Source organism: Phaseolus vulgaris, chromosome 2 (assembly GCF_000499845.2).
Source record: "Phaseolus vulgaris cultivar G19833 chromosome 2, P. vulgaris v2.0, whole genome shotgun sequence".
NCBI lineage: Eukaryota > Viridiplantae > Streptophyta > Magnoliopsida > Fabales > Fabaceae > Phaseolus > Phaseolus vulgaris.
Genome location: NC_023758.2, coordinates 27070265 through 27095379, shown reverse-complemented (window position 1 = coordinate 27095379; position 25115 = coordinate 27070265). Strand labels below are relative to the sequence as shown.

Here is a 25115-nt window from a genome sequence, read left to right as displayed (position 1 = left end):
TAAAAAATTTATTTCAAAATAGTTTCTCTTTTCAAAAGTAACGTAATTTTTTAATACTACTTTTATAAAATTATATATTTTTTAAATTGTGTTATTTCTTTTTTTAATTAATTACTCATAAAAATAATAAAATTATTTATACCATTATATAAAAAGGATACACTATTATATTTTAATGTAATAAAAATGTTATATATATATATATATAATTCAATTCATTCTAATACGTGTTTAAATAAGTAAATAGCTTTTTATTTCAAAATAACTAAAAAAATATTTTAAAATAATGGTTAAATAATTTTTTTAGTATTACTTTTATAAAATTACACACACGCATATATATATATATATATATATATTCTATTGTTTTTTATTTTTTAGTTAATTACTCATAAAAAATACAATTATTTATACCATTATATAAAAAAGAATATAACTTTATTTAGTGAATTCTTTAATAAATATAATATTATATATAGTATTCTTTATGGTAACCATAAACTATTTCTATCATTTAACTGTACACCGTATTTATTATATTTAATTCTTGTTTACCAAAATTTACACTACAAAAAGTAATGATGGTATAATCTCAAAAAAACGACATAAAAAACAAAAGAAAGACATTACATGAGATTAGTGTGGGCTTAACATCTCAATAGAAAGTGTTGATTAAACCTACATAAAGAAAAAATATTAGTTAACTATAACGTAGATTTGGGAGAGACTAAAATGGATATAAAATTAAATAATTATTAAGAAGTGAATTTTAAGTCTAACTTTAATCTCATAAAATCAATGAGGGTTTGCACCTATATACTATGAAATATCCTAATCTTTAGTGTGATTATATATTATGGGTGATCCGACCTGATAGCGAGTGGCCTGATAAGACCAATCAAACAATTGCTAGAATAAACTCAAAATGATTTTAACTTCTTATTATTATTTTAATAATTTTTAGTGTGAGTTAAAAGTCTCTATTGTGAACATAATATTTGACATTTATTTTTGTTTCCAACTTGAGTAGACTTCACCTATACTAATGACTTCTTTTTTATAGTTCTCATTTTTTATTAGCAACTAAAATGGATTTTTCTTGTAGTGTTAATATACTACATTAACAAATATTAATCTCAATTTTGTTATAATTTGAAATGCAAACATATAAACATTTGAAAATTCAATTCTACTAGTATACATAACAAATGTTAGTCAGTCACGAACAAAATTGATGCAAATATGGTTTAGGGTTTAAGTTGCAGTAATATTTCCATCTCTAATTTTAGAAGTTACTAGAAATTTAGTTTAGACAAATTTTACCCATGTGTTAAAAAATAGAGAAACCGTTTTTTAAGAGTAAATATAATGAGAAAAAGTGCTCACTTTTATTGAATATAGATGACTATTATATAGCATTTACAGAATAACCTAAACAATATTATAATTACCCACTAGTAACAATAACAAAACTGTCCATGACTAATCAAATCCTAAAACTGAATTAAATTCCATAATAATATGTATTTATTATTGATTGAATGGTAAAATCTATAATCTTAACAATTCCTCCCTTAAACTGAATGCTAGTATTCAATTTATCTTTTTCCCATAAAAAACTCCTAATAGTCCTCTTAGCTTCAAGAAAACATCCAACTTCAACGGTTTAGTCATCACATATGTAAATTGTTCCTTTGTGCCACAATGTACCAATTCCACAGCCTTTGTGAGCTCTAAAAGGAAATGACACCGCACATCTATGTGCTTACTGCGACCATGCATAATTGGGTTCTTTGAGAGTTTGATTGCAGAACTGCTATCACAATAAATAATAGTTGGATTGGCTTGATTCTGAACCAACTTTTCTAACACTCCTTTTAGCCATAATGCTTGACATGCACATGAAGTTGTAACAATAAATTATGCCTCAGTGGAAGATAAACTTACTATTGGTTGTTTTTTTTTATGACCATGAAATTGCTCCTGAACTCAATAAGAACACATAACCTGAAGTACTTTTCTTCTCATCCAAATCTCTAGCATAATCACTGTCAGTGTAAGCAACAAATTTATCATCTCCTCCCTTCCTATAAAAAAATACCCAACCCAGTTGTTCCCTTCAAACATCTCAGGACCCTTTTTTGCTGCTTGTAAATGAAGTCAGTAGGATTCTCCATATACCTACTAATAAGACTTACCACAAACATCATGTCATGTCGAGTTGTTGTGAGGTACATGAGACTACCCACAACTGTTTATAGTAAGTCTTGTCCACCTTTACTCCATCTTCATTTTTCATGAGTTTATAGCTAGGAACAATAAGATTATGAACTGAGTTACTGTTGTCCATTCCAAACCGTTTTAGCACCTCCAATGCATATTTCTTTTGACTGATAAAAACACCATCAGATCTTTGCAGGACTTCAAGACCAAGGAAATACCTCATCTTACCAAGATATACTGAATCAAACTCATGCTTCATGGAAGCTTTGAACTCTGTAAACATCAACTCATTATTTCTAGTAAAAATAAGATCATCAACATAAAGACTTACGGTTAACAATTTGCCTTCTTTTCTTGTCTTGATGATGAGTTGATGTTTACAGAGTTTAAAGCTTCCATGAAACATGAGTTTGATATGGCAGATCTTGGTAAGGTGAGGTATTTCCTTGGTCTTGAAGTCCTGCAAAGATCTGATGGTGTTTTTATCAGTCAGAAGAAGTATGCATTGGAGGTGTTAAAACGGTTTGGAATGAACAACAGTAACTCTACATAATCCTATTATTCCTAGCTATAAACTCATGAAAGATGAAGATGAAGTAAAGGTGGACAAGACTTACTATAAACAAGTTGTGGGTAGTATCATGTACCTCACAGCAACTCGACCAGACATGATGTTTGTGGTAAGTCTTATTAGTAGGTATATGGAGAATCCTACTGAACTTCATTTACAAGCAACAAAAAGGGTCATGAGATATTTGAAGGGAACAATTGGGTTGGGTATATTTTATAGAAAGGGAGGAGATGATAATTTTTTTGCTTACACGGACAATGATTATGCTGAAGATTTGGATGAAAGGAAAAGTACTTCAAGTTATGTGTTCTTATTGAGTTCGGGAGTAGTTTCATGGTCATAAAAAAACGACCAATAGTAAGTTTATCTTCCACTATGATAGCAGTTATGCAATCAAACTCTCAAAGAACCCAATTATGCATGGTCGCAGTAAGCACATAGATGTGCGGTTTCATTTCCTTCGAGAGCTCACAAATTCTGTGGAATTGGTACATTGTGGCACAAAGGAACACTGTACTGATGTGATGACTAAACCGTTGAAGTTGGATGTTTTCTTGAAGCTAAGATGACTATCAGGAGTTTGTTATGAGAAAGAGATGAACTGAATACTAACATTCATTTTAAGGGAGGAATTGTTAAGATTATAGATGTTAGGTTTTTACCATTCAGTCAACAATAAATACCTATTATTATGAGATTTAATTCAGTTTTAGGATTTGATTAGTCATACTGTTACTAATGGGTATTTAATATTGTTTGGGTTATTCTGTAAAGGCTATATAATATTGAATTCTTGTGATGTAAACTCTCCTCCTCAATCAGTACGTAAGGCTCTAATAAATGAGTTTCTTTCTTTCTCAACATGAGTCTTAAATTTTTTAAAAACAACAAAATAGACCAATGTTTTTATACTAAAATCATCAGTGAAAGTAATCAAATACCGTTTCTTGTTGTTAGAAATGGGTGTGATCGGTCCACAAATGCCAGCATTCGATTTGAAGTCATCTTGGTCTCCATGATTAAGCCAGAATCATTTGAAACAGAATCGTAAGCCCTTTTTCTTGTAATTGCCCAATACTCAACAAATTGTTCTTCAGTTATGGAACATAGAATACCCCTGTAATTATCTGTGCTATTCCATTTACTTGCAGCCGTATATTACTCTTACCTGATACGACCATGCTTGTTGCTTGTGTTGTTACCCAACTTCACTAATTCTCTAAAACTTTCATCAAATTTTGAGAAATATTCCTTCTTCCCACACATATGATTGTTGCACCCTAAGTCAAGAAACCACACATTTGCTTCTTCAGTTTCTGCATAGTTGGCCTCCTCCTTGCTTGGACATTCCCATTGAAAATGGCCTAGCTTGTGACAATGATAACACTCTACTGTGGCCTCTTGAAGCTTTGTCTACCTCATCCCTGTCCTCTTCCTCTGCCACGACCTCGAACCCTTCCTCCAGATTGTGTTACGTAAGTAATCTTCAAAGTGTGTTCTTCTTCTATATGATAACTCATGCGTTGTGCATTCACAGATTTGCCTTCCTTCATGTGAAGGATTTCAAACTTCTTTCGAAGAGCTTGTAAGCTTAACGCAAGACGAACCTTGATATTTTTGCTTCAAAGAATCCCATATGTTCTTTGATGTATCCTTATGAATGATCGTCTCCAAGATAAAACGATCTAATGCTTGAAATAGATAGTTCTTTGCTTTCGAATCTTTCAACTTCTGATTGTCAATGTGTTTTCTCTGGGCATATGTGAGGCCAACACCTTTTGCTGTTGCAGGAACCTCATTTTCAACCACGCCCCAGTACTCTTTAGAGCGCATAAAAGTTTTCATGTGCATTGCCCAATGATCATAGTGCCCATCAAATTTTGGAACTGTTGGTTGCACAAATGAACTTTCTGACATATTTTCTCTCGTAGAAGATTGCTGCTTCTAGGTTTAATCAGGCCCCATGATGGAGATCTGATACCAAATGTTATAAAACAAAGACGTCCTTTTTTAAGAGTGGATAATATGAGAGAAAGTACTCACTTTTATTGAATAATAGTTTACTATTATATAGCTAGAATAACCTAAATAATTTTATAACTATCCACTAGTACAGTAACAAAACTGCACATAACTAATTAAATTCTAAAACTGAATTAAAACTGAATTAAGTTCCATAATAATAGATATTTATGGTTGACTGAATGGTAAAAACCTAACGTCTATAATTTTGTTGGTCTATAATTTTGACAATAACATGCTCTCGTATGTTTTTTCTTTCAATTTAATTCATATTTTTATAAGTTTTTATTTATTTAATTTATTTATTACTGTTAAAAAAACACGAAACAAAATCTTCACTTTTGATGTTACACCAACTTCTATCCAATATATGATTTTAAGTTTTTATATCTTTTATTATTATAATAATATATATCAGACCATTCTGTTTTGCTATATAACGTATTACGAATTGAACATTAATCCATATTATAATTTTTTATTAATTCAACCCTAGCGAATGACATTTTTTTAAATATTTTAAAGCTGAGAAATAAAAATATAATCGAATTTAATTAAATTTAAGGCTTTAGTAAAAAATAATCCAAATATAATCTATTTGGATTTTTTTTTACTCCTCCATTTTTTTTGGGTTAGTTTTATCTGTTGGTGTTCTCTTTCAGTCTCTATCTTAAATTATAATTATTTTAATACTAAAAAAATGTTAATTAAAATAGTTAACGTAATATAAAATATTTTAAATGTGTAATTTAATTAGGTAATATATTTATTATTTTATACAAATAAAGTGATTACATATAATTTGCTTATTCTCAATATTGTTCTTAACTTTTTCATTCAATTAATTACTTTTAACATTATTTTTTAAATTATAATTTATTTAGATGTTTATAATTTAATTGCATTACATTTCTTTTGAAATTATAATTATAATTCCAATTTATTGCAATATAATTTTTCTAATACAGAAATTATTATCATGCAGTGTATTTGTGTATTCGTGAGTCTCCATCAAGTTCCATTATTGAGATCGCTGACACAGTTTGTCTCTAATATGGATGACAAAATAAGTCAATAAAATAATGTCATTTAGTGCTTCTTTTTTATTAATATCTTTTGGCTTCATTATTTTGTGTTCTTACTAAATTGCTCTGACTTTGATTCCTTTTTTAAATTAATAATGCTTTGTTGATAATAAATTTTCTAATTGATTTTTTCTATATATCAATCTTTTGCATCACTCATTTCTCCCTTAAATTATTTGGTATATATGTACATCCTATTTAAACTTTGAACACAACTTTTGCAATAGAAACATCTCGAGTAACATTGTAGAACATTTGAATTTGGTATAACATTAACTAGTTTGTTTTTACATAATTAATTATATGCTATCTACTTTTTACCTAGCATATAACTTCATCTTCAAACTTCAGTTTTAACAAACTTAAGTTTTAACCATTTCTCAAATACAAATCTCTTCACAATTAACATTCTTGCAACATTCATGTATGAAAACATTTTATGTATTTTATGTATGAGTAGTATAATAACTCTTAAAACTTAACAATAAGAATATATATATATATATATATATATAACAGTTTTAGAATTATTTTCGTTACAATCATGGTTAAAAATCATATATATTATGATGATGGTTATAATTATTAGATGAAATCATTATTGTTTTGCTGATGTAATAAAAAAAATTCATAATGACAAATTGATAACATAATTTGTGTTTTTTTAAAGAGAGATGTGATAATAAGAATATAATTATTTCTTATTTTTGAGAAGACATAATCATTATTTTTATTTTTCTAAAGGTACCCTTATTCTTTTTAAAGAGAGGTGTGATAATAAGAATATAATTATTTTTTATTCTTGGGAAGACATAATCATTATTTTTATTTTTGTAAAGGTATCCTTATTCTTCTCTTCTTCATGAAGAGGCGCATAATAACGACAATGTGACAACACAACAATATAGTACAATAATGACGATATATCACACAATATTAACGACACAATCTTTCTTCTTCTTATGGATATACAATAAAAACTTATCCAATGTGTTTGTCACTGCAAAATTCTTCATAATCAAAACATGTAATTACCATCAAATATTCTCTAGCTGAGTCCAGTAGTTCAGAACGAAACAAACACAGTGAGAGGCAAAATGAACCAAATTCTATAATATCTTTGCAATAAAATTTGAAAGAGCTAGAAGGTAGATAGGGTGATAGAGAACAAATTTGCGTTTAATATTTTTGTGTATGTAAAGGAACATTGCTATTGCTAGTAATATCTAAATACTAACAATGCATTTTGTTTTATAAGTTTGTTAGGTGAATTTTGTTTGAATACCAAATAATTCTAGTTTATAGTTAGCTAGTTAGAAGTGCTGTAAAAAAACAAATCATAAATATCTTCAAAATTGTGTAAGAAGAATAATAAGTAGAAGAAATGAAAGAAAAAGGATTTAACGTGACTTTTGACATTTAAAGTGCCAAACGACAATATTTAACTTGTAATCATCGTTGAAAGATTTCAATAAAATTGTGATTGTTGTCTTTTCAATGACAATTAAAAAAAGAAAAGTTGTCTTATCATCAAAAGTTTAAAGTTGGATTCCAAAATTAAATTAATTATAAAATTGTCATCTTCACTTTCAACAGTCGTTGTTATTATTATTTTTAAGAATAATTGACAAAAAATTATTATTAATGGTGACTTCAAAATTTTAAAATTGTCACCACACCTTTTTTTGAAATAATTATTAAAAAATTGTCATTAAAATATATTAAAAATCTTATATTAACAAAAATTAACACCATTTTAAAGTTTATACGTGGGAGAAATTTTACCTTACTAAACCAATTGATTCACTTAAACTTAAATTCACTACCTTAATTAAAAAAACATCGAAATACACAATAGTACTTGGAATTAATTATTTCCATCACTGGTGCTTCTCTCCTGATATTACTAACACACATGTAATAAACAATTAACACTCAACACCCTTCATCTTCATCTGGTGATTTTTAGGATAATCAAATCACAAAAAAATTGTGGCTAGTAGTTCGTAAAAACTTTTACCCAACTTTCGATAGAATAAAATATATATGCTGCACACTGACGTGTTTACAAACATACATATACCTAAATACAGATCAAATAATATTATACTAACAGTGAGGCATCAATTCTGGAAGTATATATATATATATATATATATATATATATATATATATATATATATATATATATATATTATCATTACCAAGCAATTATATCAGCAGCAGCAGCCTGGCTGCTTGCAACATCAATTTTGGTTACGTAATTGAAGAACAAAAACAAGAGAACATGGTTAAGCACCTCTCTTAATCATGCAACTCTTGCAGGCAAATTAATCAATATGCTACTTGCATCCTCCATAGCTAATCACAACAATTCTTCAAATAAATATTCCCTTAAAACAAAAATGTGCTTTTAGTTGATGATCACATTTTTCTGATCGATAAATTCAGTTTTGGTTCAATATATCAAAAAATTTTACTTTGTTTAAAAGTTCATACTAAATATAATGTATAAACATTTCTTTCCTAATCTATGAAAATGCTTTTAGCATAAAACCGTAACAGAGCTCTTTTAACACATTTTCAATACTAAACTATAGAAAATAACTCACAGAACATGGACCTCTTTGCATGAGACAGCAGTTATGGTAGTTTTTTGCATGTTTTAACTGCTGCATGCTGAGACAGGGAGAGAAGAGAATTGAAGATAAAAAATGGAATATATTTTCTGTCGTGCAGGCATAAATGGAGAGACTTTGATTGTGAATAATAATATATTGTTGTGAAGTTTGAATATATGAGAGTCAAAGTATGGAACGGCATCATAAGGAGAGAGGGAACATTTGGTTCATCCGGCAGAAGTTACCTAATTTTCGACCAAAACAAGACAAGGCTGCTCTTTTTGGCCTTCAAACTGTGACAGACACTGATAGTAATTGCTCCTCATTAATTATTATTTCACACTAATCACCAATTATTTCACTAATCACCAATTCGTACTAACTACTGGTTCCACTCTTCATCAGTCGGCACCAGGTTGACCTACACACCAGTATCTATCACTATTCACACTTTTTTTTTGTGGTTTTCTTTATATTATATAATACAAGACTAAAATATTACTGTTCATAATTCATGGTTGGTGAAAATTTTATATGATTACTTTATTACATTTTTTTAACCATTTTTTTTCTATTCACAACAACACTTGTACAACTGTATTTTTCAATAAACTTTTGCACGCCTTTTTTAACTATATTTTTTAGGAACAAATATTTCGTTTAATCCTTATCCTACAATTACTTTCACATATAAGAAAGACAAACTATTGTTTCTCAACAAATGTAATTGTTCCCTAAATATATTGTGAACAGAAAAAATCTAAATCTCCAAACCTATATAAGATACTATAACGATTAGAAAAAGATTCGATAGAGTGAAGTTGAATTTCCAAAAAATAAGGAACAAAATATAACGGATTCAATGAGAATATAATTAAACTTTAATTTTTAAATGATGAATATAAAAATATTTACAACAAAATGTGGCCTTCTGCTATTGAATGACAAGTTTTGTTAGGTGGTTAATGAAGGTATTAGATAGGAGCTAATGTATAGAGTTTTAAAATAAAGATGATGACATCCTTATTTGAAGCTTGAATGTGTGACAACAGAACACTACAATGTAGTTTTTGGGACGTTTATGTTGTTTTGGTCTGTTGGAACAAAATTTAGTAACCGATCTAATCTTTTCAAATTGGTTTTTATTTGCTTGTTAAGTTTGAACAAACCTTTACAAACTATACACAATGTGATCATTTACGTTTTATGTATAATGCTTCTATAATTATCAAATTTATTATCGATTATTCAAATAGAAATTATAAGCATCTATCTAATTATGATAAAACAGAGTTGTATTCTGGGATGAAAATTGTGGGAAGCGTTCAAACGTACTAGTTTAGAGTATTTCTAATTTTTTTATTGACAATGGGAGAGTACTTTACAACAAATTTATACCCAAATTGCCTCATAATTTTATGTTTAGATTATATGACGTATTTACTTACAAAACCCAGCTAAAATGGAGTATTTCTATACCACGCAAAAGGCCTAATGAAGCCAATGCAATGCAACTTTGAAGTTTTGATGAAAAAATCAGTGATAGAGAATATTATGCGTATTTATATTAATTACAAAAGTTAGAAGTTTAACTCTCCTAAATTAAGATATTCCATGAGAAAAATAAAGAGAAGATTTTGAACCGAACAAGAAGATTTTGACCATAAAATCTGCCACAACTTCATTTTTATAAATGAGAAAAAAAAGCTAGTAAGTAAGTGATTTAACCAAGAAACAATCGAGCTAATTATAGCCAACAAAATTCTCCATAAAAGAACCATGATTTTTGAGTCACCTACACAAATAAAAGACAGAACATAAATACGAACATAAATAAGATAACCCTGGTATCACCCTAACATTGAGTTCAAGGATATACCACTAGGAATCACTACTATGAATCACTAGCTAGTATATCTCATCATCAGGAATTTCTGGGTTTAGGAATTTCCTGGGGTCTTTACTTATCTCTTCGTAGTTTAGTGTTGATTTCACCCTGTCTGGCACTGGCATGAGAGGAATGATTCTATCTCTGTCGATTACACCATCAATAATTCCATATTCGACTGCTTCAATTGGAGACATATATTTATCCCTATCAATATCTTTCTGTACTTGCTCAAATGAGCGTCCACTGAAACTTGATATAATTCTTGTGATATTATTCTTGTTGTGCATGACTTCTTTAGCCTGAATTTCTACATCTATAGCTTGTCCACTAGCACCTCCAAGAGGTTGATGAATCATAATTCGTGTATTTGGCATAGCAAAGCGCTTGCCTTTGGTGCCACCACCCAGGATAATAGAAGCTGTTGATGCTGCAATTCCAAGAGCAACTGTTGAAACATCGGCCCTCACAAGCTGTACGGCGTCATAGATAGCCATTGTAGCACTAAAATAAAAACAAGCAAAGTAAATAAGCAGAGAAAAAGGATTAAGCCATCAAACAGAACACGAATTTGCAATGGAAAAGCCACCTTGAAGAGAAGATTGATTATTCAATAATTTAACAAAAGAAATCCAACAGATGCTACATAACTCCAAGCAAATCTATATTCTGTACAGACTGCCAATTAATTCTCGTAGTTTCCTAACATCAGAAGGGACCAATTTGTCAACCATATATGAAAGGGAACCTTATAGTTTGATCAGCATTACTTATTGTGTTTGTTTTAGTTTCTAGACCCCAGGCATCTGTTGAAGTCAATCACACCAACCACATGGATTGGCTTTAATCTGCAGACTGAAAAACAAACATGGACTTAGCCAGCCCTAAAGAGTAGGAAAAACATTAAGAGCAAACTCATGGTTGAAACCTGATCAATTGTCTACACACCCCAATCTTTGTCTTGTTCACCATATGAAATATAATTATTTGCCGTATACCACAGACAAAGTCGAATCTCTATAAATTCCAAGCAGTTTTACTCTTTTTACTAGTTTTACTTCACTGGTTTAATTTAAGTTAAACTACACAGTAGCATGGCAGAATCTAAAATATGCTAATTACAAATCAAGAACAAGATATTTCATAGGCAAACAGAAACACGCAAGTGTGCTAAGGGCAACCTTATGGGAGAAATGAAAAGAAACTGGATTATTAGATTATCATAACAAACGAGACCAAAATACCATGTCATGAAACGTTATAAAATGGTTGTAAGCCATGATTAGAACCAATTCCTTATATCTGAGTGTACAAAAGTATAACTTAAATAAACCTGGTACACCTTAAACCATTTTTAGTCTCGCTTAAAACAAGGTGAAGATTTTGCAAATACTGATGAACATATCAATTGAAAACTAAAACATAAGGCAAAGGAACCTAAAATTTTCTAGTCGGGAACAATATGTCCTTCTCAAGTACAGCAAACTCAGAAGGCGAAAGTAACAACTAAGCAAAACTCTTCAACAGAAATTAGAACAAAATTGGCAATGCCACAACTAAACTAGAAGAATAATATCATCAACATCTGGAGACCATTCAATAGTTTTAACATTGAAAAATATAAACTGCAGGCAGGAAAATAAAAGGCATTTCACTGTCAACAGCCCAAAATAATCTATCAGAAAACCAATAAGAAAAAGACACAAAGCCCATTCCAAATTAAACATGAACTCCCTTGTTCAATCAAAGGAGCCTGTTCATGTCTTAAGTTAACTTCATTCAATGCAAACTTCAACTAGCAGCAGTATCATCAATTAAACATTCCGTTACCAGCAACCACCACTACAAACAGTAATGAAAGACAATATTTTTTGGTTCCTCAAAGGTATCCTTATAATGTTCGAGATACTATCAAACAGTAAATGTAAAAACTCACCCCAGGCTAGAATTTCCAAACCTTAATTTGTCAAGTCGTGAAGCCCTTCCTCTTCCCTTAGACCTAAGTTTGGTTCTTAAGAGTTGTCATTTACCCTAATTCTCCATATCTACCTTTTTTATCAGAAAAAAGAGTAAAAAAAGAAGTATCTTTGTTCCTACCCTTTGAACTTCCATTCCTAATACAGACACTTTATCATACACATTTGCATTAACATTCACAAAAATAAGAGAAACCCCACAACCAAAACCTCATCTAACCTGAGAGAGCCACCAGTGGAATTAATAAAGAGCCTTATATCCTTAGTGGGGTCTTTGGCGTCCAACAGCAGCAATTGACTCATAACAGCATCAGCCACAAAATCATCGATGCTGCTCCCAAGGAATACGATTCTCTCCCTGAGCAACAGCCCCATGACGTCGCCCTCCGCCCCTCTCGAAGCCGTCGCCGGCGTCTGCGGCGAGGAGAGCTCGAAACTGAGACTTGGGCTTTGATATTCGGAGCCAAAGATTGGGGTTTTGGAGGGAATTGGCGATGCGGTGAAGAGGCATCGTGGTGGGGTTCTAATGGGTTTGGAAAAGCGCGAAAGCGAGAGAGAGGGTTTGGGGGAGAAAGAGAAAATGGGGGGCTTAGGGTTTGGGGAAAGGGTGCGAAGGGAAGGCAAAGGGTGAGAGGGAGAAATTGAGAGCAAATCCATGGTGTGAACAATCAAAGAGTGTTGGAGAAGTGCAGAGGGAAGTTTCACAAACTGGTCGCTACTTCTTCGTTAGATAATACTTTCAAATTTCCTTGTATTTTGAGGATAAAATATTTTATTGTTATTATTTAGTGGGTTGTTATATTATTTTTAAAAATGAAAGGTATTATTGTTTTATATAATTGGTTGGAATATTATTTTGATGAGTAAATTTATAATTAAATAATAATTTCAAAAATTAAAGGTAATTATTATTTTATATAAGACATATTATATTTTAATAAAATATATTTTATGTTTTTATTAAGTTATCATAAAATATATTTTATGTTTTTACTATTTTTCGGAGTATTGTTAACTTGTGGAGTTCTTCATTCTATTATCATTTTCAAACATCATATGATGATGATAACTGTGACTTAAAATTGCTTATATGAAATATCTTGAAGATCACTAAACTTCGAGTTATGATGAGAACACTGACAAAAAAAAAAGTTATATATTTTTAAAAAATATGCTAGGTTTTTTTATTATTTAAAAGGTCCTGGAACGAGTAATTCTCTCTTGCATTGTTAATTATATATAAAAAAAATAGTAGCAGTAAATGGAGAAACTAAGATTCAATTTTTTGTTAAAAAATATGTTTATTTAGTATTTAATCTAGATTAAACATAACTTCTTTTTATAAAGAAAACTTAGTTAAGCAAATCTCGCTTCTCAGCCGAGTATATGGCATTTATTGGGAAGTTTGATTTGTTTTTATACATAGGGTGTTTATTTTTTTTATAAATAGGATAAGTTGCTTGATTTATTATTTGATGCTTTTATGTAACAAAATGTCAACAATCAATTCATATAAGTTGAAATCATTTTGAATATCATTATTTGGATTGTGGAGGAATGTTTGTGACATTATTTTTAATGCATTTAGGAAAAAAATCTAAGATTTTGAAAATAACTTTTAAGCAAACGATTTTTATTAGATTTTTTTATGACGAATTAAAAATTAAATAAAGTGTGTATATGTAACACTTAATAAAGAGTTTTTAAAAATATTTTTACATTTTCTTTTAAGATTTTTCTTTATGTTTTGGAACTACTTTTTAGTTGTGATACTATAACAACTAAACATTGAGAATAAAGTGTTTTTAGGACTTTTGAGATAAGATATTGCGATTAGGGTTTGTTGTATCTTTGGTGGTTATCTTTCGAAGTGGAGTGACTCGTTTGTCATTATTTTTGTGTTCGGTGGTAAGTGTTTTGTCCTTGGTGGCTTGATTTGTCCTAGTTAGTTCTTTTTTGTGGGATGAAGATGAATTCTTTTGGTTTTCAAATTTTTTGGGGGTATCTCAAGGACAATGGTTGCTCTTTCCAGGTCAAGTCATCTTATGTGTGTCAAGCACAAAAGAAAACTTCAGCACAAGTCTTGAATAATGTTTGTCTCTCTATTGCCTTCTCCTTGCATCAAGGGAGATTTGATATATATTTAGATCGATGAAGATGTGTATCTCGCAAGTCTTGAAGATTGTGAAAATCACCTTCATGGAATAATAATATTATCCAAATGTGACCAACCTTATACTGACATGGACATATGTAAAAAGTTTGATCTTACTTGCAAATCTCTAGAATCCTGGAAGTTATTCTTCTGAGAAAATGATTTTATGAATTTGTTTTTTCTTCCCTTGAAGACATGAGAAAAGTCTTAATAGTGGAGTCTTGGAATCTCAATTCGAGTATTTTTACTTAGCCTAAAGACTTTGTGTCATCTTCCATAAAATTCACCAAAGCTCAATGTTGGATAAGGATTCACGGTCTTCCCATGAAATATTAACAACCAAAAACAATTTTCTTTATAGTGAGGGGGATTGATACTCATCTTTCTCTTAATGACTACACCGATTTTTGGCTAAGTGTTGGTTGATATTGAAATGTTATCTACTTTGCCTAATCAAAATTTGGTAGAAATATCCAATTTTGTTTTTATTCCGATGTTGAATTTGAGAAGTTGTCTTCATCTTGCTTTTCATGCAAAATGATAGGGCGTGATATTTTTATATGCAAACCACGTCTTGATAACCTCGCTAGCATGACCAAACCTTTCTCCAAACTTGTTAACTTGTTGTTGATTGATATAAACATGTGAGTGTTTAGACCAAAGAAACTAATGATGTCCCTCATAAGTGGTCGGTGTCACAAAAACAAAATTTTGGTACATATATATGAGGTAGTACATGTTCGTACTACAAGGGTGGTGGAAGTTGAAGGAGTTGATACCTTGTTGAAGTTGTTCTTGGTCAAGTGGAAAGTGAATCTTTGTTTGGTCAAAAGTTTAAGAAATTTGTTGAAAATAGTTCACAATGAGATATTTTTGCTAATATGAGGATGTCCTAACTTATTTCTCAAAATGTAATCTTGTAAAATTATTTTGATGAAAAAGAAGAAGAAGACGAAGATGAAGAAGGAGACGAAGAAGAGGACAAGGAAGACATGACTAACCTCTCAGGAAAGGAGGACAGTGCACCAGGATGAGTATGTTTTGTGTGTTGGAGCAAGAAAGCGGTGACTCGAAACAGTGAGGGGACCACTATTTATAGCCTTTGGAGTGGCCGGAAGACAACGTCATTTCTATCTCAACCGTTAGATCTCCCTCGATCCAATGGTTCACAACGAATGATGCAAAAAACTTCGTCATTAATACGCGTCACATCACGCGTTCGACACCGCCAATGTCACGTCCAACCTTGGATAAAGACTCTTTTGATTAACCATCATCGAGTCTGGAGAACAATTGTACCGATATGATTCGCATGACCGATACCCTGACTTGGCCTCTGGTTCAAGAGCGACTAATACAACCAAAACTGTTATGCATAAGCAGGATTAACGAGACTAATCAACGTTCAACCGTCTCAATAGTCATATCTTACCATGTTAGCATTAGATATAATTTATTCTCTAAATTATGAAAATGAATAAATGGATAAGGAATTTTTTTTTTACCTCTTATCTTTATGTTTTCATTTTTTTTAAACTATCAATGTAATTGTTTTATACTTTGAAAGTTTTTTATATTTTATTTTTCTATTAGTTTGGTCTAGTCTCTTGATGTTTTTTTTTTAATTTTATGCTAAAAAAATATTTAAAAACAAAATTATTTTTATATATAATTTAACTATTGTTTTACTACAATAATTATTACATTAACTGATTTTTTTTAATCTCGATTTTAAGAGAAGTATAAGTGTCTCTCTGTTTGATTTATAATTTTCAAAAAATCATTATAAAAATCAATAAGTTTACTATATATAATCATTTATAATTTAGTAATACTATAAGTATTTTCAAATAAAATTCTTTAATTGATAGTATATAGTAAAATTATTATTATTTTATATAAAAAAATCTGACATTACTTTGTTGCATTATTTATAACATATCGCCAATAAATAGAATAGATTTGAGGTGATTCTGTATCCACAAAATTTAATGAGTAAAAAAGAATATTAAACGGTGACGTTCACCAAAAAATCAATTTTCATGAAGTTAGAGTGACGTACAAGTTTCTCATAAATATTCTTATATATTGGTATCAAATTTGTATGTTTAAAATCACACAGTATGATACTAAAGATAATTGGAAATTACATAAAAAAAAACAATTAATTGAAATTGGGAAATTACATAAAAAAAACAATTAATCAATGTCTCTTTTTGTTTTTATCGAATCAATTAGATATATTTATAACTGTTTTTCTCATTTCTCTTTTTTCATTATCTTTTCTTTAGTTCAAATAAAAAAATTATCATATTTTTCTTTCTTTTCTTCATTTTTTACTTTCCCAATTTTCCCTCCATAACTCCAAAATAGTGTTAGAATGTTTGCACTTGAAAATAAAAAATAAAGAAAAACATTGAAATATGTGTGAAACACATAAAAACAAAAATGTCAACTACACATATTTGAAAAAAAACATATTAAAAGTCATATATATTTTTAGACATAGTGATATTATTAAAATATGTACCATTATATTAAGAATATAATAAATTATACTGTAATTATTTTAATAATACTTATATTTAATCAATTATATAACTGTATAGTTAGTTGTATTTTAAATATATTATTTTACAGGTATTGTATTAATATTTACATTTTAATAATATCAATAAATGTATTTAAATTATAAATTGTATTTGTATAAAACCTATATATTATCTGTTATGTATTATAATGAATAATATATTTATAAGAAACTATTTATTCTTGTGTAAAAATATTTACTTAAAGTGTTTATAATGGACAATTTCATTTATAGGTTGTACTTAATGTATATTTTTGTTAAAGCAACATTAATTGATGTATCGTGTTACCAAGTTATTTTATTGATCTCGTGTCTCTTTATTTTATCTAAATGTATTGAATCTATTCGGTTAATGTATTGAGTTTATGCGGTTGGTCAACTTTTGATACATAGTGATTTGGTCTACTCGACTCCTATCGATAGATAAACAAAAATAAAATTATTGATGATAAAAAAATCACTTCTTTTTTGTTTTCACTTTTTTTTCTTAATACAAACAATATTTTATTTATTTATTTCTCTTCCCTTTATTTATTTTTCTTTCCTTTTTTACTATTTTACTTTTAAATATAAGTATATTAAAATAAAAAAAATTATTACAACATCTCATCACTCGACCAATTGTACGTCACCACTACTTAATATAAGTAATAATAACAATTCTTTGTTATTCAAAACACTTTTAATTAAAATAATTTTTAGACTAATCGTAATATTATTTTATATTAATTTTAAAATTTATGCATAAAAGTAAGTAGGATATAAATATAAGAAAGACTCAATTAAAAAATATAAAGTTACAATGTAAATACTAATGACAAGATTAATATTAATTTTGAATTGAATATATATTTAATTATATCATAATTAGAAATGTACTTCAGGTAGGTATCTTACAAGTCAACACTCTTACATAAGTGATATTAAAAGAAAAGATAAAATAGGAAATCGTGTAAACATTTCAGTAAGATAGAAAAAAAATTACATTATGTATTTTAACGGTGGTGCATATATATAAGTTTATTTTTAAAAGATGTATAAAAAAAATATTAAATTGCTATGCTCAACATGATTAATTATTTTAATAATTATTAGAAGCTATAAATAAACTAAGTCTGGATTAATTAAGACTGTAAGAATATCTACATTATCCATAGTGGTAAAATTAAAATTTGCAAAAAATAAAGTTTTGTATTTGATTTAAAAAAAAAAAGTCAGAGTATTTAGTTGTTACTTTTCTTGGGCATTCAATTTTGGTCATTCTCTTCTCTCACCAGCTGTAACAGCGGTTGACCTCACACCACCCACCACTCTTCTTCTGTTTCTTTCTATTTGTTGTTTTTTTCCTTCAAACAGGACAATGCAATCAACTTTGATCAAATGATGATCAGATTCAAGGGTCCCCTCTCATAGATCTTCCTTTAGGTCACTGTTGCATCTCTTTCCTTTTCTCCAACGCCACGTTGCTTTGGTCAGTCTCAACCTTTTCTTATTCATTCTTCCATTTTTCAGCTTCTTCCCTGGATCTGCAATTTCTTCCCTCTCCCATTTAATTTCTTATTGCAATTTTCAATTTTTCTTCCAAAGTTTGATGATTTTTGTGTTGTCACGGAACCCCATTACATTGAAAACGAGTTTTGAAGTGAAAAGCATGCATTTTTAGGGAGTTGTATCGTGTGTGACAATGGTAGGATCAGTTTTGAGCAATGCCGTGTGAAACGGGGAACTCTGTTTTTCTTGTGTTTGAGTTTTTGTTGAGATTTTGTGAAATGTGAATGACCACTGTGCAATGGCACTGAAGCTTCTAAGAGACCAAAAAAATGGAACTTATGTGGAAAGGTTGGTTATGGAGTGTGTGCAGGTTGGAGGGAAATGATTGATGGAGTCCACTGAGCATGGGAGCGTGTCAGTTAGAGAGTTCCATGCGAATGGAAGCCGCATGGTTGCATCAGAAGTTGAGGCCAAGCTTGATCAAGGAAATATTCAAGAAGCAGAAGATTCGTTAAAAGAAGGATTGTCACTCAATTTTGAGGTTTGTTTGTTAATAGTAATACTCCCACATTTTACTAGTTTGTGTCGGCCACTTATTTGTGTTGCAAAATATTCCCTATTTCCCCCTTTGTTTCTCTTTTATGACATTTGGTGGCAGCTGTTTCTGGATTGTGCATTTCATATTTTCAAATAGTAAGAAGCAAAAACCAAGGGCCAAATTGTCACTTATTTCTGTTGCAGGGAGCTGATCTTGATGTCAAATGGATGCAATAATTGTCTCTGAAGTCTTTGGTTGTTGGAAGTCAGCATGTACTTAATACTCATTCATCATGTTTGCTAATTATTTAGACTTCATTATGTTGTCTTGATTTATTTTTCTGGTTTGGACCAAGACTTAGATTTACAGGAATAACGTCTGCCTTATCTAGGTAACAGTAGTAACTATTTTGTTGTCAACACCTTCAATAGCAAGGCGAAAAATTTCTTCTATGTGCCAAACCTTAGGATCCCTCCATCCAAAAGAACAAATCTTTGAATATGAGAGCATGCAGTTTTGGTGTGCCGTAGTACTCATATTATTCTTATCTGAGCATCAAACATATTATGGATGGAAATTTGTACATATGAACATAATATAATTGAATATTTTGAAGCTAGAAAAATGTCAATACAAGAAATAGACCTCATAATTTGTACTATATGTAAATTTGATACAAATGATATCTTGAATGTTTGTATATGAAGATATTGCATGCATTGATTCTTGGCACTGGATTCGAGCAGCTGTTTTTTGGGAGAAATTAGTTAGATCATTGAGTTGTTCCCTGATGTTACTTTTAAAACCTTGCAGGAAGCAAGAGCTCTTCTTGGTAAGTTGGAGTATCAGAGAGGTAATGTAGAAGGTGCTCTTCGTGTGTTTGATGGGATTGATCTCCAAGCTGCCATACAACGGTTGCAATCTTCCTTTTCTGAAAAAACACCAGTCAAGAAAGGTCGTGCTCCCACTGAATCAGTCTCAGTCTCTCAGCATGCTGCTAGTTTGGTGCTTGAAGCCATCTACTTAAAAGCCAAGTCTCTGCAAAAACTGGGGAAATTTACTGGTATCATATATAACCTTGACTGTTGAAAGTTGTTCTCCACCTTACCTTCATTTTCTTATTTACTGCTTTTTCTTCTAGAAGGGAATGATTTCTTAATCAGAATGGATACATTGAAATTTGAAATGCTTGTTTAATGGATTTATGCAGAGGCTGCTAATAATTGTAAACATATTCTTGATGCCGTTGAGAAGATATTTTATCTGGGTATTACTGATATTCAAGTGGATAATAAATTGCAAGAGATAGTCAGTCATGCAGTAGAGCTCCTTCCGGAGCTTTGGAAACAAGCTGGTTGCTATGATGAGGCAATCTCTGCTTATAGGCGAGCCCTTCTTAGTAAATGGAACCTTGATAATGATTACTGTGCAAGAATTCAGAAGTCATTTGTTATTATTTTGCTATACAGTGGGGTGGAGGCAAGTCCACCTAGTTTAGCAGTTCAGGTTGAGGGATCATATGTGCCTAAAAATAATCTTGAAGAGGCTATTCTGTTATTGATGATTCTTTTGAGAAAGTTTAGCCTTGGTAAGATGAAATGGGATCCTTCAGTCATGGAACACCTTACTTTTGCACTTTCTATATGTACCCAAACCTCTATTTTAGCAAAGCAACTTGAAGAATTGATGCCTGGAGTATACCATCGAATTGATTGTTGGAACTCTTTAGCTTTATGTTATAGTGGAGCTGGACAAAATGAATGTGCTTTGAGCCTGCTAAGGAAATCTTTGCACAAACATGAACGACCAAATGACCTTACATCATTATTGTTAGCAGCTCGCATCTGCAGTGAGGATTCCCATTTTGCTGCTGAGGGAGTGAACTATGCACTGAGGGCAGTCAATAATGCTCATGATCAAAAAGAGCATTTGAAAGGTGTTGCTCTTCGGATGTTGGGACTTTGTCTGGGAAAGCAAGCTAAGGTTTCTTCCTCTGACTCTGAGAGATCTCACCTTCAGTCCAAAGCTTTGGAGTCATTGGTGGCGGCAATCAAATTGGAGCCAAACAATTGTGATCTGATTTTTGAATTGGCTGTTCATTATGCACAACACCGAAATTTGTCTGCTGCTTTGCGCTCTGCGAGGCATTTCTTTAATCAAACAGGTGGTTCTGTGTTGAAAGCTTGGAGATTGCTTGCTCTAATTTTGTCAGCACAGCAAAGATTTTCAGAAGCTGAAGTTGTGATAGATGCTGCTTTAGATCAGACTGCAAGATGGGAGCAGGGGCCACTGCTTAGGCTGAAAGCAAAGCTGAAGATCTCCCAATCACGACCCATGGATGCTATTGAAACCTATAGATACCTTCTTGCATTGGTTCAAGCCCAGAAGAAATCCTTTGGGTCATTCCAAATTAGTTCAAAGGTAATATTCCTTTAGGTCCTTTGGATAGAGGAGACACACTGGACAGATTTGACAAATTTTATTTTGGATTGTAATGGATTAGATGAAAAAAGTCATTAACCAATTTTGATCCATTAAAAAAATATGATCCATCTTGATTCATTTGATAGAAATTAAATCCAAACCAATCTACCATAAAATTAATATATTTTAAAAATAAAACATAAGTTTTTAAAATTATATTTTTAAATCAAATTTCAAAAATAGATTTTGTTAGAAAAAATTTTAAAATATATTTTTTGAAGTAAATTTAAGAAAGATTAATTATGAAAATAAATAATTAGAGTGATTTTGATCCATTAAGTATTTATGGAAGGATTCATTGGATTTTTAAAAATAGTAGTTGGATCATTAACTTTCCAGATAATTAAATGACTGGATTTCATCGGATCTATTTGTTTTATATTTTTGTAATGGGTGGATTGGATGGATGATAGATTAATAGATTGCTCTGCCACACTTAGTTTTTCGGATAAAAACTATTGCATTTTTCTTATAACAAATTCAGCCCCAAAAGCTGACTCATGGGAGTCTATAGTTGATCTGGGATCACAACACACCTCTATCTAACCAGGATTGGTCATTTGGTATCGAGTAGATTGTAGGTCTGATTTTTTAATTTGCATTGCACTAGGAAAACTGCAGGCCAAGTAGGACTGTTTTTTTTGTTAAAGTGCAACTTTGGTCCCCATTTAATCATGATCTGTGATTTTAGTTTTTTTTTTCCATGATTTATAGTCTCTACAATTTAGAAAATCTGCAATTTTTTTCCAATCTTTAATTTTGCATAATTTTACATTTTAATTAATTAAATTATGCCTGCATGGTACCAAAATAAAAGAAAGAGAAGTATGTAAAATTACAGATGAAACCAAAATTGTGAATTTTCTTAAATGCCGAGACTAGAATCTCGGGAAAGAAATAGGGAGACCAAAATCATGGATCAATAATTAAAGAAGGATCACAATTGCTAAGAAACATGATGAAAAACTCCAATATCAATTAGTAAGAACAGTTAGAGAACCACACCACAATGTTTAGGCTTTGTAGTTAGATAGTCCAAGGCCTTATAAACCTCAAATAGAAATCTCATGCTTCTAATATGGAACTCAAAAAGTTCAACACCTTGTAATTGGATTCTAACAGTTTCCTCTAAATTCTCTGTCAGTTGAAGACACTTGAAGAGGAGATTCCTATTGTGCAAAATGATACTCCAAAATACAGTTCTGTACCATTTTAGATTTGACTTGGAAAAAACTTGTAGATGTTAATTACCAAACAAAATTCACAGTAGCAAGCATTCTTAGTGTTACAAAGGGGTAACCTGAGTAAAAAAGTTAAGTTGGTTTTGTGTAGATGGCTGTTGTCTGTAAAAATGAGTGTCAAAGATGTGTCAAGAAAAAAATACATATGAAAGACATTTGTTTTTTATACATTTCTTTTATGCTGTTCTTATGTTCGGATATTTCCTTTTGATTGTCATTTTGTACAATGTACACTGAGTTTTAAGTGATTCCTTCCTCTTTCATTCGGGTTTTACTTAGAAATTTTTGGTTGATGGGGACAAAGGAAAGAAATGTCCCTCCTCCCCCCAACTGAGATATTAATTGCTTCATTGGACTTCAGTTATAAATTGTTGATTTCTAAATCAATGACTTCAATTTTGTCAACTTTTTCCAGGTTTTGGATGATAAAATAAATGAATTTGATATTTGGCATGGTCTGGCAAATTTATATGGTAGTCTTTCTCATTGGAAGGATGCTGAAATCTGTCTGCAGAAGGGGAGGGAGTTGAAGAAATACTCTGCAGCATTAATGCACACTCAAGGCAAGACCAAAGCCTTTGTGTTGTTTAAAGTTTCCTATTTAAGCATGTTAAACTTAACCCTCATCCCACCCCTTTTGATCTAATAGAACCAAGGCAGGACCGTGTATTGAGTTCCTTACCTGAATTACTCCTACCCTACTGTTCTAGTGCTTATGATAGAAGTAAGGACCCAATTGGATCCAAAAAGACACTAATGTATCTGGGGAGCATCTAGTCTTACTTATCCTTTATTATTACTTCTCTGTTTTTTGTATAATACAATCTCGCTTTCTGTTAGATAGGAGTTGAATCGAATCAGTTGCTGCTTTCATTGAGGGAAGTTTAGGAGAGCATTTGTTAGATAGGCAAAAGCTTTTACTGGGTACCATATGGAATCCATAATACTATCAGCTTATGCCTGGTCATAGGCCTAAGGCTGGATCCACATGCCATCCTTAAAATTTTAAGATTTTATTTTATGAATATTTGAGGGGATCTTCATAGAACTTTATATTTTCCTGTGTGCTTTGGCAGGGGTTTTGTTTGAAGGGCGTGGGCAATATGAAGATGCTCTTCTTGCTACTATTAATGGTGTACTAATTGAACCAAACCATGTTCCATGCAAGATCTTGATGGGTTCTATGATTCAAAAAATAGGCCCAAAGTATTTGGCTGCTGCAAGAAGCTCAATGTCTGATGCAATCCGAATAGAACCCACTAACCGCATGGCTTGGCATTACTTGGGATTGCTTAACAAGAAAGATGGCCGAATAAGTGATGCCGCTGACTGCTTCCAAGCAGCTTCAATGCTTGAAGAATCTGATCCCATCGAAAGTTTCAGCTCTATACTTTGACAGGATTCAATTCCTGATCAGTTAACTCTGCAGCCAGCACTGAGATTTATGTCATAATGTTTTTGGGTTGATATGTCATCCGAGTTCAGTGGAACACATCCAAGAGTTTTGGAACTTTATTCCTTTTTTTTTTTCATTTTAAATTCTTGTCTTCACAAACTAGGATCAACGAAAAGGAATTAAAAAATATAGTAAATAAGATAAGAAAGGGATTGATGTTAAACTGGTTGTGGGATGGATGAATTGTAAAGAACTTCTTGGACTAGCAGAGAGATATTAATGTTGAACTGCTGCTCAGCCTTGTAAATATCTGTTGAGCAGTATCATTGTAAGGATAGTAGAGATTCAGCTTTCTTCTTTGTGTTTTAGTTTGTTGGCTAGATCTACAAAACACAGAAACTGTTCTGTTATGTACATTTCTATAATTTTTTTGATCTTTGAGGATGTTTCATTTTATATGTATTAAGCCCTGAATATTTTCTCACAACATGTTACATGGGCATGTATACCCATTTTTATGATGGATGCCTTTGTTTATTATCCTCCTTGCAATACACAGCGATAAGCTTTGGTTTTGTTTTCGATGAACTTAATGCTGTGATTGATAATTAGAAATTAAAGAGGTTTTTCAACAGCTCACTTTTGCTAAATGCTTTTAACTCACGACTTTATTTTCTTCTTTTATTAAAAAAACTATATGCTATATGTGTGATACGTTAGAGTGGTGCCTACTTCCGTGTGCAATAGTTATGAATATATAAAGTGTATTGAGACATTATAAATATTTGCAAATGAATAGTTAGAATACTCGTTTACTGGGGAAGAGTCCAAAAT

At 30.8% G+C, this 25115-nt stretch overlaps 2 protein-coding genes across 2 annotated transcripts; one reads left to right on the top strand and one right to left on the bottom strand.

Annotated features, from left to right (window-relative positions):
- Positions 1 to 10269: 10269 nt before the first annotated feature.
- LOC137811154 (ATP-dependent Clp protease proteolytic subunit 4, chloroplastic) lies at positions 10270 to 13160 on the bottom strand. Its single transcript, XM_068612779.1, has 2 exons — positions 12607 to 13160; positions 10270 to 10914 (listed from the first exon to the last, which is right to left on the bottom strand). The coding sequence occupies exons 1-2, from the start codon at positions 13041 to 13043 to the stop codon at positions 10431 to 10433; spliced, it is 921 nt and encodes a 306-aa protein (XP_068468880.1). The 5' UTR covers positions 13044 to 13160; the 3' UTR covers positions 10270 to 10430.
- Positions 13161 to 18360: 5200 nt separating this feature from the next.
- Positions 18361 to 24821, top strand: LOC137811147 (protein NPG1). Its single transcript, XM_068612766.1, has 6 exons — positions 18361 to 18602; positions 18993 to 19163; positions 19974 to 20223; positions 20371 to 21581; positions 23301 to 23448; positions 23962 to 24821. The coding sequence occupies exons 2-6, from the start codon at positions 19011 to 19013 to the stop codon at positions 24279 to 24281; spliced, it is 2082 nt and encodes a 693-aa protein (XP_068468867.1). The 5' UTR covers positions 18361 to 18602; positions 18993 to 19010; the 3' UTR covers positions 24282 to 24821.
- Positions 24822 to 25115: the final 294 nt, after the last annotated feature.

What these genes read in the sequence shown, in the direction of transcription:
- LOC137811147 (XM_068612766.1), top strand. Translation starts at nt 19,011, where the DNA reads ATGGAGTCCACTGAGCATGGGAGCGTGTCAGTTAGAGAGTTCCATGCG. An exon ending in AAAACTGGGGAAATTTACTG is followed by an intron (nt 20,224 to 20,370) that starts GTATCATATATA and finishes GGATTTATGCAG; the next exon opens with AGGCTGCTAATAATTGTAAA. An exon ending in AGCATTAATGCACACTCAAG is followed by an intron (nt 23,449 to 23,961) that starts GCAAGACCAAAG and finishes GTGCTTTGGCAG; the next exon opens with GGGTTTTGTTTGAAGGGCGT.
- LOC137811154 (XM_068612779.1), bottom strand. Translation starts at nt 13,043, where the DNA reads ATGGATTTGCTCTCAATTTCTCCCTCTCACCCTTTGCCTTCCCTTCGC. An exon ending in TCCACTGGTGGCTCTCTCAG is followed by an intron (nt 10,915 to 12,606) that starts GTTAGATGAGGT and finishes TTTTTATTTTAG; the next exon opens with TGCTACAATGGCTATCTATG.